Source organism: Ursus americanus, chromosome 34 (assembly GCF_024610735.1).
Source record: "Ursus americanus isolate L20-20 chromosome 34, mUrsAme1.1.p, whole genome shotgun sequence".
Classification (NCBI taxonomy): Eukaryota; Metazoa; Chordata; class Mammalia; order Carnivora; family Ursidae; genus Ursus; species Ursus americanus.
In genome coordinates this window covers 4,263,713-4,276,087 of record NC_142160.1, presented here as the reverse complement: position 1 = coordinate 4,276,087, position 12,375 = coordinate 4,263,713, and the positions used below count along the sequence as shown (strand labels likewise).

At 40.5% G+C, this 12,375-nt stretch overlaps 1 protein-coding gene across 1 annotated transcript in view; it reads left to right on the top strand.

The window, feature by feature from the left end:
• Positions 1 to 12,375, top strand: part of SPTLC1 (serine palmitoyltransferase long chain base subunit 1) — a 52,724-nt gene that overhangs the window by 33,684 nt on the left and 6,665 nt on the right. Inside the window, exons 8-12 of the mRNA XM_045772405.2 lie at positions 159 to 248; positions 5,817 to 5,924; positions 7,809 to 7,904; positions 8,268 to 8,364; positions 9,436 to 9,490. Coding sequence (XP_045628361.1) covers positions 159 to 248; positions 5,817 to 5,924; positions 7,809 to 7,904; positions 8,268 to 8,364; positions 9,436 to 9,490 — 446 coding nt within the window. The remainder of the gene's footprint in view (positions 1 to 158; positions 249 to 5,816; positions 5,925 to 7,808; positions 7,905 to 8,267; positions 8,365 to 9,435; positions 9,491 to 12,375) is intronic.

The following is a 12,375-nucleotide window of genomic DNA, read 5'->3' as shown; positions in this document are numbered from 1 at the left end:
AAGTAACAGGGTATGAAACCTTGAACTTGAAACTCACCCAGGCTATTTGTTTACTTATTCAGATGAATAGATCTTGTCAGGTGGAGTGTTAGGGAGCATCTCACAGATTCTGCATTTGGAGTTACTGAAATTTAAAATCTTTTTTTTTCCTTTTAAAGAATCCTCGCAAGGCTCGGGTCACACGACGTTTCATCGTAGTGGAAGGGCTGTATATGAACACTGGAACTATTTGTCCTCTTCCAGAACTGGTAAGCAACCACATTTGATCAGTATTTCAGTACTTGGACCGTGGAACAGTCATGCTGTTTGTTTATGAGCACTTCTAATGTCTAACGTCTGCATTGCTTTGCATAACAGGTACCATAAATACATTCGGACCGTATCAGGGAAGTAGATTAACATTACATGCCCACCCTGGTCTTTAAAGAATAATCAGGACTCAGCTTTTTAAAACCAACGTTACTGAGGTGTAATTGATACACTGATAAAATACATGTACTTCAAGTGTACGGTTTTTATTGTTGTTTAAAGATTTTTATTTTATTTGAGAACAAAAGAAAGCACAAGCAGTGGGGAGGGGTGGAGGGAGAGGGAGAAGTAGGGAGCCCGACAGGCAGCTCGATCCGAGGACCCCGAGATCGTGACCTGAGCCGAAGGCAGACGCTTAACTGACTGAGCCACCCAGGCGTCCCCAAAACAGCTTTTTTTTTTTTTTTTTAAGATTTTATTTATTTATTTGACAGAGATAGAGACAGCCAGCGAGAGAGGGAACACAAGCAGGGGGAGTGGGAGAGGAAGAAGCAGGCTCATAGCGGAGGAGCCTGATGTGGGGCTCGATCCCATAACTCTGGGATCACGCCCTGAGCCGAAGGCAGACGCTCAACCGCTGTGCCACCCAGGCGCCCCTCAAAACAGCTTTTTTAATAGGAAAAGCAATGTGCTGTTTTTAGAAACCATGAATGTTGAGATTTCTTTTTCATTGAGGTGAAGTTCACAAAAGATTTCGGAGAGTACGGTTCTGGCATTGAGCACAGGCACTGTGTTATGCAGCCATCAACTGTCTGGTTTTCTGCCAGTGAGACCTCTGCCCGCTAACCAGTCACTCCCCATTTTCCCCTGCCTGTAGCTCCTAGCAGCCACCAGTCTGTTTTCAGTCTCTTTGGATTTACCTATTCTGGATATTCCTGATAAATGGGATCCTATCATCTGTGACCTGTTGTGCTTGGCTTCTTCCACTTCCCATATTTTCATAGTTCATCCAGTTTGTAGCCTGTATCAATCCTTCATTCCCTTTGAGTGCCAAGTCATAGTCCACTGTGTGGACGTGTTGCATTATCTGTTGATGGAGATTTGGATTGTTTCCACTTTCTGTGAGTGCAGCCATGAACATTTGTGTACACGTATTTGTTTGAATCCCTGTTTTCAGTTCTTCTGTGTATATTCCTGGCCGTACAATTGCTGGCTCAAATGGTAATTCTATGTTTAATTTACGGAGGAACTTCCAGACTGTTTTCCCCAGTGGCTGTACCATTTTCCATTCCCAGCAGCAGTGGGGGAGGGTTCCAGTTTCTCCACAGCCTCACCAGCGCTCAGTTGTTTTGTTCAATGTTTGCTACCCTGGTAGATGTGTAACACATGGTTTTGATTTGCGTTTCCCAAAAGACTGATGATGTTGAGCCTCTTTTCTTGTGTTTGTTGGCCATTTGTAGATCTTTGAAGAAATGTCTTTACAAGTCATTTGTAGATCTTTGAAGAAATGTCTTTACAAGTCCTTTGCCCATTTTTAAATTGGGTTGTTTGTCTTTTTCTTGTTAAGTTATAAGAGTTCTTTATATATTTTGGGTACTAGACCCTCACCAGATTCATGATTTGCAAATATTTTCTCCAATTCTGTAGGTTGCCTTGTCATTTCTTTGATTAGTGCCCTTTGATGCACTGAAGTTTTTAATTTTGGTGAAGTCCAGTTTATCTAGTTTTTTTGTCATTGCTTGTGCTTTTGGTGTCATAGCTAAGAAATTTGTTGTCAAATCCAGAATCATGAAGATATACCCCTCTGTTTTCTTCTAAGAGTTTTATAGTTTAAGCTTTGTTTTAGGTATATGATCCATTTTGGTTTTTTGTTTGTTTTTGTTTCCTTTTTTTAAAGATTTTATTTGAGAGAGAGAGAGCACAAAGGGAGAGTGAGAGGGAGAAGCAGACTCCCCACTGAGCAGAGAGCCTGATGCGGGGCTCGATCCCAGGACCCTGAGATCATGACCTGAGCTGAAGGCAGACGCTTAACTATTGAGCCACCCATGCACCCCCTCTGATCCATTTTGACTTAATTTTTATATGTGCTATGAGGAATGTGTCCACTTTCATTCTTTTGCATGTGGCTTCCAGTTGTCCCTGTACCATTTGTTGAAGAAACTGTTGTTTTCCATTGAATGGTCCTAGTCCATTGACCATAGAGAGATGGGCTCTATTTCAGGACTCTCAAGTCTGTTCCATGTGTCTGTATGTCTAGCGTTATGCCAGTATTGCACCATCTCAATTACTGTAGCTTTATCGTAAATTTTGAAATCAAGACATGTGACTTCTCCAACTTTGTTCTTTTTTAAGAGTGTTTCGGTTATTCGGGGTCCCTGAAGATTCCATTTGAAGTTTAGAATCAACTTTTCTATTTCTGTAAAAAAAAAAAAAAAAAAAAAATGCCGTTGAAATTTGGGTAGGGATTGTATTGACTCAGGATTGTATTGAGTCTGTGGATTGCTTTAGGAAGTAGTTCCATCTTAATGATGCTAAGTCTGAATCCATGAACACAGAAATATTTCCATTTATTTAGATCTTCTTTAATTTTTTTCAGCAGTGTTTTCTGGTTTTTTACTCTACAGGTCTGGCATCTCTTTGTTAAATTTATTCATTTTATTCTTTTCGATGCAGTTATAAATGGACTTGTTTTAGGGGTTGTTAACTGCTAGTTTATGGAAATGCAACTGATTTGTAGCGTGTTTTATTTTATTTTTATTATAAGATTTTATTTTTAAAGTAATCTCTACACCCAGCATGGGGCTCAGACTCACAACCTGGAGGTCAACAGTTGCATGCTCCACCAACTGAACCCGCCAGACACCCCTGATTTTGTGTTTTGATCTTGTGTCATGGAATATTCTATATATAAACTCCCGTAATCTATGAATAGAGATAGTTTTACTTCTTCCTTTCCAATTTGGATGTCTTTTATTTCTTCTTACCTGATCATTCTGGCTAGAACCTGCTGTACAGTGTTGACTAGGAGTTGCAAGAGGGGAAAGCTTTTCAGGCTGCCACACTGAGTATGATATTAGCAGTGTGTTTTCCATAAATGCCCTTTATCAGGTTGAGGAAGTTCCCCCTTGTCCTAATATGTCGAGTGTTTATACCATGAGAGGTTTGGATTTTGTCAAATGCTTTTTCTGTATCAGCTGAGGAGTTGATGGTGTGGTTTTCCTTCATCCTGTTAATATAGTTGTTTTTCCTGTGTTGAACCACTCTTGCATTCAGTCACTGAAACTTGAAACTGAGTCCATCTATTGAATAAGGATTCAGAATAAGGATTTCATATCTTGTTTTCAAAGTTTTTCACTGTTTCTTGAGGATCTTAATACATCTTAAATGTCATTGAAAAAGATGTATTCATTTTCCTCTTCTTATTTTCATGTCAAAGACTGATAGAAGCATATGGGGGTGATAGTGGGCCAAAAGATAGCGGAAATGCATATTTAGGACTATACTAGTGAGGCAGGGCTGATGGGTAGATAATACAGCCAAGCCATGAAGCAAAATATAAAGTGTAAGGAACAGGTCGAGTATATATTAGCATTGAGTATGTAAAGATTATGGGATACAAATTAGGGTTTGACTTTGGGATTCCTGTTTTGTTTCACTGATTTGTCTATTTATGTACCAGTACTGTCATAATATTATTAAAATTTTCTAAAACATGATTTTTAGAAAATATTTCATTCATATAATGTTTCATACATATTAATAGATGGAAAACGGTCAGTGTTGAAAAGGTAGAATTCTCCCCAAATTAGCTTATTCATTATTAATAAAAATCTATCTAAATTTAGTGGTTGATAATCACTGTACTTTAATTCACTTGTGAAACTGATCACATTCATACCATTTAGGGGTAAATCAGTTAAACATTGGGGGGAGCTGTATACAAGCATGTATAGGTTTCCCACTGTGTAAACAAAAAAGTAACATGAAATAATTAGAAGAACCTAAGATAAATATGCATCTAAATCTTTGTTGGGAAAAGACTTTATTATAAGACCAAAAGCAAAGAGAAAAACAAATTGAAAGCATATTAATGAAAGCTTTTTCTAAATTAAAAAACAATGCCATGAATTCAAATTAAAACACAGCCACGGAGGGAAGAATGATACACATTTCCTCAGGAGTTTTATGTATAATCAAACAGTATTTAACAGATAGATTTCATGTCTTCATTTGTAATATCTTAGTATTTCCATCTTTAAAAATTTGCAGTGTGCTGTCTACATCAAGTTAAATTTAGGGCATCTTAAGTATAGCCTGTTTCCGTCATCATGGTACAGTTGACCCTTGAAAAATGCAGGGGTTAGGGGCACTGACCTCCACACAGTTCAAAGTCCGTGTAACTCTTGATTCCCCAAAAACTTAAGTACTAGTAGTCTCCTGTTGACTAGAAGCCCTCTCCATAACATAAACAGCTGATCACCACATACTTGGTAGGTCATATGTATCCTTAAACTTTATCCTTAAAGCAAGCTAGAGAAAAGAAGATGTTAAGAAAATCATGAGAAGAGAAAATACATTTACAGTGCTGGACTGTGTTTACTGAAAAAATCCACATCTCAGCAGACCTGTGTAGCTCAAACCTGTGCTGTTCGAGGGCCACCTGTAGTTATGTTCTAGAAAGTGCACGTACATACTTATGTTCTATATACAGGCTGCAAATACTGAACTATGGCTCCTAAGGCAAATGTAGTTCATTCTCTGCAAGCCTCGGGTCACAGCATTGTCATCAGCTGCCCAGTACATAACCTTGTTTTATGTGGTTTTGTTCAAAGACACTGTATTTCACACAGATTGGGGGGGATTGGGTTTTTTTTATTATTATTATATTTTAAAGATTTTATGTATTTATTAGAGATCACAAGCAGGGACAGAGGCAGAGGGAGGAGCAGACTCCCCACTGAGCAGAGAGCCAGATGTGTGGCTCGATCCCAGGGCCCTGGGATCATGACCCAAGATGAAAGCAGCCGCTCAACTGACTGAGCCACCCAGGCGCCCCAGTTTAACACATATTGTTGGTTCATTCACATTGAGCTCAGGGCCGTCAGCACTGTAACTCATGCCTGAAATGCAGCTGATCTAACACAACTGTTTTCTCCGTGAGACACATCGTAGCCTTCTGGCACTTGAGAACGCTGGACGGCACACTTGAGTGCTGTGCTCAGGGCCATCCTAAACAAAATCACCAGCAAAGAGCACAAAATGCAAGAAACGTGGCAATAAAGAAACCCTGATGAAGAAGGACACTTGTTTACGGTGTGAGCAGAAGCAGGAGTCAGACTCAGCTGGGGATGTGCAGAGATTTTGCCGCCCTCTCTATGCCTTGTGTGTTGATTACAAAGAAGCTTCAGCAAGTGGGCAGACGCACAAGTACAGATCCACCAGTGTGGAGGGTCAACTGTATGTGCTTTTTTTTCCTTTTTATTTTAGGTTTAGGTTTGTTCTTCCCAATATATTCTGTAGTGTGCTAATAATCAGTATTTTAAAGTTGTGTTTTGTTTACCACTTAGGTTAAGTTAAAATACAAATACAAAGCAAGAATCTTTCTGGAGGAAAGCCTTTCATTCGGAGTCCTGGGGGAGCACGGTCGAGGAGTCACTGAACATTTCGGAATCAGCGTAAGTTCTCCTTCTCAAGGACATTTCCTCGTACACAAAACATGCGGTCCCGTCCTGCTGGACACGTTTCATGGGCACAAGACGGCGTTCCTCATCAGTGTGCAGGGTCATGCAGCTTTGGGGTCTGTCACTTCGCTCAGCCCATAGAGAATCAGGTCAGCCAGACCATGGAGCCTGTAAACACACAGTGGCTACTCACAGAATTGCAGTAGCATTTGATCTTGGTTTTCAATGTCTCTTCTCTAGAAACGTGTTTTTCTTAAAATTAGTAAGAATTCCCTAAAGTAGTCCTTAGAATGTATTATGATGGCAGTGAAAAGATGTTCTTTCGAGTCCTTAGAATTTTGAATCCTCTGTTATTTCCGTGTGTGGGGTGTTCGATAGGACTGACTTCTTTAGACAGAGCGAGAGAATGTGTCAGAAACAGTGCTGGCACAGATTGTGCAAAGCCTCAAGGTTCCAGACAACTGGCGTGAGTTGGTCATGTGTTCTCTTGCTGATGGGAAATGAGCCCCAACTGCCCCCAGTCTTAATGGTTTGTGCCCCTGGAGCCTCAAGCAGGAACAGTGTCAGCCCGTCTGCAGGACCTGTCTTCACCCACCACTGTGTAACCGGTTGAGTTGAAGGGAACTTTTCTGCAAATCCTGTGTATAAAAGTTTTGCAACCTAATGTTAAAAAGTTGAACTAAAGAACATGAAAATCACCTTAGATTATCTACATCCCACTACCGATATGGTCCAGAGAAAAATGGAGAGCACAAGGAGTATCACACGAAATTAGATTGACACATACTCCTCAAAGATAGACTGACATTTGGTGATTAAAGGCACTGAGGAAAAGTGCAGAATATGTGGACCTTGTTTGGATCCTGATTCCAGCAAATACTGCAGAAAGCAAGCTTCGTGAGATGGGTATTTGAACACTGAATATTTGATGTTAAGAAATTTTTCATTTTTTTAGGTGTGATAATAGTTTTGTGATTGTTTTTGAAAGGGTCCGTATCCTTTAGAAATGCACACTGAAATATTTATAGATGAAACCATATGAAGTCTGGGATTTGCTCCAAAGAAATAATGAGGGCAGCAGGGAGCTATACAAGGTATAAGATTGTCCACGAGGTGAAAACGACTGAATCTGGTAATGAGAATTTTTTATTCTCTCTACCTTTGTATGTGACTGAAATTTTTCATAATAAAAGGATTTTTAAAAAGAGTGCACAGATTTCCTTTTTGGGTCTGTGGACCATTTAGAAATGCCCAGATGTGCTTGGGCCAGTTGTCATCACGGCCATCAGTGAGTGATTTTGAATGGCTCCTGGGTGCCGGTCTGCCAGGTGCGGAAGGTGAGGGTCAGCAGAGCACTGAGTTGAGAAGATGGTGGGGGACTCGGAAGCCCACGGGGCACAGGGTAATTGATTTTATTTTGAAAAGTTGAAAGGTAAATTGAATGTAGGGATAAAATGCTCAAAACTCTGACAGGTTTGTTTATATTTATTTCAAGTACCTTCTGGGGGAAGGCCAGCTGGACCGCTATTTAAGTAAGGAAATGGTCTTATTTTGTACCTCTGAATATTTTTAGTACGAAGCAGTTTTGGATTTCATCTTCTCCTAATTTCTCTCTCTCCTTCCACTGTGAATAAATTGTGTGTGCATGACGAAATGGCCAAAACTTGTAAAGTGAGACCCTTTCAGTGGTGCACTTCGAAACATCAGTCCTTGTAGCAATAAGTTTTGTATGGTTCATCCGTTATTTGCATGTAGGTAGTTTGTTTGAACCGAGACGTTGACATGATTGGTGCTGAAATTTTGTCTGCAGACTTGACGTTGGTCTTTATTTTTTCTTTAAATTGAGGAATGACTACTGCTGTCCCACTTTTTTGGCAGATTGATGATATTGATCTTATCAGTGCCAACATGGAGAATTCCCTCGCCTCTATCGGAGGTTTCTGCTGTGGCAGGTCTTTTGTGATTGACCATCAGGTGGGTTCATTTTAAAAACCAAAAGCAGAAACTGAAACTAGTCGTTCCACTGGTCATGCTAAGAAGTTACTCAGCATGTAACGTCCAGTCACAGAATTTCATTCTGACTTAGTTTACCACAGTTTTTATTTAAAAGTTGATTTGTTAGTAGAATCACTCAAAATATTTACATTTGAAATGATCTCCCTTTTTAAAAAAGTCTTGTGTTACATGTATAACTCGTATACACGCGTGGATCTTAGCACCTTACCGTTGGTACACACCGTTCGGAGGTGGTGCAGATCCGGTGCCTGTAGGTTTTTTAGCCAAAAAAAAAAAAAAAAGAAGTGTGTTTATGTCTTTAACTTGTTCGTTTCTTCTCAGCGACTTTCTGGCCAGGGGTACTGCTTTTCAGCTTCGCTACCCCCGCTGTTGGCTGCCGCTGCGATCGAGGCTCTCAACATCATGGAGGAAAATCCAGGTATAATCTTCTGAACCCAGGATACCAGGCACCGAAGGTGACGTCAGCCAGGCTGTTGGCGTGCTTTTGAAGGAATTCACTAGAGGGAAAGTGTTTCCCACACAGAGCCTCCGAGTGACGTTACCTGGGGTTTATAGAACGGTGACAGTGAAGACATCGTCCTGCCTCAGGAATTCAGTGTAGAGCTTCTCTCCCACCCAGGAGACAAGCCAGAGCCAACGTGGGGCTGGCTCCCAGGATGGGCAGCAACGCCAGGAGGAGGAGTCACCTCTGGACTAGTTGTCACTGGAGAAGTTAGCTGAAGTGTGCTGCTGATTCTCAGTACATATCATTTATAGCTTATCCTTTTTTTTCCTTCAGCCTTTGACTCATGAGTTGATACTAAAGCCAAACCCAGTTACCAGCCCTTAAAGCTTCCTTAATGGGCCAATTTGACTAAATTTCAAATGTACCTTTAGGCTGTGATACCACTCCTCACAAATCCTAAAACAGAAATGAAAAGCAAGTCTTAGCTGGTATTTCTAAATTTAGAATTTTTAAAATTTCTAAATTCTTAATAGTTTTAATTCAGAGAATCAGGAAATGTGCCTGTTCCTGGGTGCACATTAGTATGCTTGCTTGTCAGAAGGCCTGGCCCTCCTGCCTCTTGATTATATATTTTAGTTTTTTAATTTTCCATGAATAAAGTGAAAATATCAAGGACAAGATAGTAAACATTACTATAGTGGCTTTTACCAAATTGTTAAGGGTCCAGCAATAAGTAATATGTTTGTACCCTTTTATTAGCCGGATTATTTGTAGAATCAGATGAGAACAAGAGCCATTGTTTTGTTGTGAAAAACCTCATCCCAGATTCTGCAGAAAGTGGGAGAGGGGCTGCCAGGACGTGTGTGCTGAAGACTGGGGCTTGGGCCTTCAGAAGTATTTCTGTCTGTGTGCTAGTAGTCTGTAGGAGGGTTTGTGACATTTTTGAATTGGTGAACTTGAACTTTAAATATCTTTAAAAATATTTTTATTTGAATAATATCAGATCTTCCAGATATACTAACAAGTGCATTTTTTTTTTTACAGGTATTTTTTTAGTGTTGAAGGAAAAATGCGCACGAATTCATAAAGCTTTACAAGGGTGAGTTTTATATATTTTCAACCAGCTTAAACTCTGTCTGTACCACATTTAAACAACTAATGAAAAATTTTGCATGTCACCTCTTTGGTTTTGAGTATATCTAATAGGCTTGGATCAGTTCGACTGAATTACAACAAGGAAGGAGAAACTCTCTTCAGTCAGATTTGTCTGTGGGCTTGAAGCCAGAACATCCATTTTGTGGTTGAAGAACCATGACTTTGTTTTTCTAGAAAGGATACAAGCTCACTGATACTATAGCAGTGCATACAGTACAAAGATGAAAATAACCACCAGACATGCTGCCACCAGAAATAGCTCGGGTAAACATGGGAGAATCTCTCCACATCTGTACAGATAAAATGATACCATTATATGCTATGGAATTAGGTGACAGTGGGTTCATCCTGGCCATAATTTTTAGAAAATTACTAAGTTTTATTTTAATTTACTATAAGAAAGACAGGTAAAATTGAAATGAACCTTACAGGTTTTTACTTGTGTTTGTCTTGACTACACAAGAGTAGCTCTTTAAGATTCCTCTGGAATGGAGAAAAAATTCGAGTTGGTGACACCTTCAGGCAGATTCCTGGTCTTACAGAAAATGATCTCATGTTGCCCGAGGTATTTCCTTTTGCCTTTCCTAAGGTGGAAACATGTCTTTTCAATCATGAAAGTCCTGCCTATTGACAGATGTGGAAACTCGAAGCTTCTCTAAAGGACAAGGACAGTGAGTAAATGAGCAGATCACAGCTGTTCCAGATAAAGTAGGGGCAGAGGTAATTAAAGTTCTGGGTGTGTCTCCATGATAGTAACAAAAGTTCTTGCATGATTTATGGTTAGGAGATGTTATTTGTATTGGTTCCAGTTACTTTGGTTTATAAAATATTAATATGCCAGCACAGCACAGCATGGTGGGGTCACTGTAAATTCAGGAGCACCAGCCTCAGGTGCCCTTCATTCTGTCTGGGGCTGTTATTATGTCTGTCTTGTAAGCCCATCCCTCCACCGTCCCCACTCTTTCCCACGTTTCTCCCCTCCCAGGTCCCCAGCCCCCTGTCCGCACTCCACCCATGTCAGCAGACAGCCTGGCTTCATTGCTGTCCCTTGGTCTCTCGCATCTTCCCTCACAAATCACTATACATGCAGGCATCCAAACCAGTCTTCCCGTGGGTTACGGCTGAAGAAATTGCCTCCTGGGGCGCCTGGGTGGCTCAGTCGTTAAGCGTCTGCCTTCGGCTCAGGGCGTGATCCCGGTGTTCTGGGATCCAGCCCCACATCAGGCTCCTCCCCTGGGAGCCTGCTTCTTCCTCTCCCACTCCCCCTGCTTGTGTTCCCTGTCTCGCTGGCTGTCTATCTCTGTCAAATAAATAAATAAAATCTTTAAAAAAAAAAGAAAAGAAAAGAAATTGCCTCCTGCTGTCATAGCTCTGCCCCCTCAAATGCCCAGCACCTTTTTCTGTCCCCTCTCTTTTGTCAGCCTTTCCAGAGTCATTTGATTAGCACTGAGTACACCTCACCCTCTTGTCTCTTCACTGCCGTTTTCCCTTGAAGACCCCGCCTTCTCCTCCAGCTGCTAGCCTGTTGCTGCCTCTCCGTGTAGCTGGAGTTTGCACTTTGTCCTCATGACCTGATATCCGGCAGTCTTTCCAAACTCCTTCTAGTGGTTTGTTTCATTCTGTTTAGGATGATGTATATAAAAGTTCGTTATCTGAATAATGGTTCTCTCTTCCTTCCAGATTCTTAGACATCTTAGTTCTTTTTCTTCTCTTACTGCGTTGGTATAGGTTCCTGACATGCTTTTGTCATAGTAGTGACACACCTGTCCTTCACAGTATAAAAGCATTTCTTCATTAAGTATGAAATGTCATACTATAAGGTTTCTTGTAAGTGGTATTTATCAAATTATTCCTAGATTTGGAGGCTTTTTTAAAAAAATCATAGATTTGTCTTATGCTGAATTACATTGTTATAATTATTCTGGTGTTAAACCATGCTTGCCTTCTGGAGTAAATCCCTATTTGATTACAGTGTCTTTTTTCTGCACTGTTCTGCAGCCTGGTTTATTGAGAGGTCCTGGTGGGATACCAGGAAAGAGACACAAATTATAGCGCTCATTAGTGGTTTTTGAAAGGCAGGTGAAGTTGGCATCTGGCACCTCGCGTGATGCTTGACACACAGTAGTCATTCAGTAAAGCTCGGTGAGTCCTAAATGTGTTTAAGGAATCAAATGTGCTGCGAATTGCTTTTTGTGCTAATTTCATTCTAAGGGAAAAGCAAATATTTCTAAGTGAAGCTAGCTAAATGGAGGCAATCTAAAATGATTAGTTCAGGGGCACCTGGATGGCTCAGATGGTTAAGGGTCTGCCTTCAGCTCACATCATGATCCTGGGGTCCTGGGATTGAGCCCCACATCGGGCTCCTTGCTCATCAGGGAGTCTGCTTCTCCCTCTGCCGGCTACTCCCCCTGCTCATGTGCGTGCGTGTGCTCTCTCTCTCTCAAATAAATATAAGCTTTTTTTTTTTAATTTTAAAAAATTAAAATATGGTTAGCTCAATTTCAAATAGCCATGTGTCACCATTTGTAGCCTAGGAGATTTGTAGCCTAGGAGCTCAATTTCAAATAGCCATGTGTCACCATTTGTAGCCTAGGAGATGAGTCAAAAATCAAAGTATTATTAGTGTCGGATAAAAATGAACTTTAAATGAACTTGACCTGCAGTTCTCTTGACATCTGTAATAATCATTTGAAAATACAGAATTTCACCCCTAAAGAAATCTCTTTCCCTCCCTGAGAAGCTGCAAATGTCTGTGCTGTTAAATCCTAAGAAAGAAGAGAATAGTCATAATTCAAGTAAAACTTAACAGAAAACATGCAAATAAGAGAG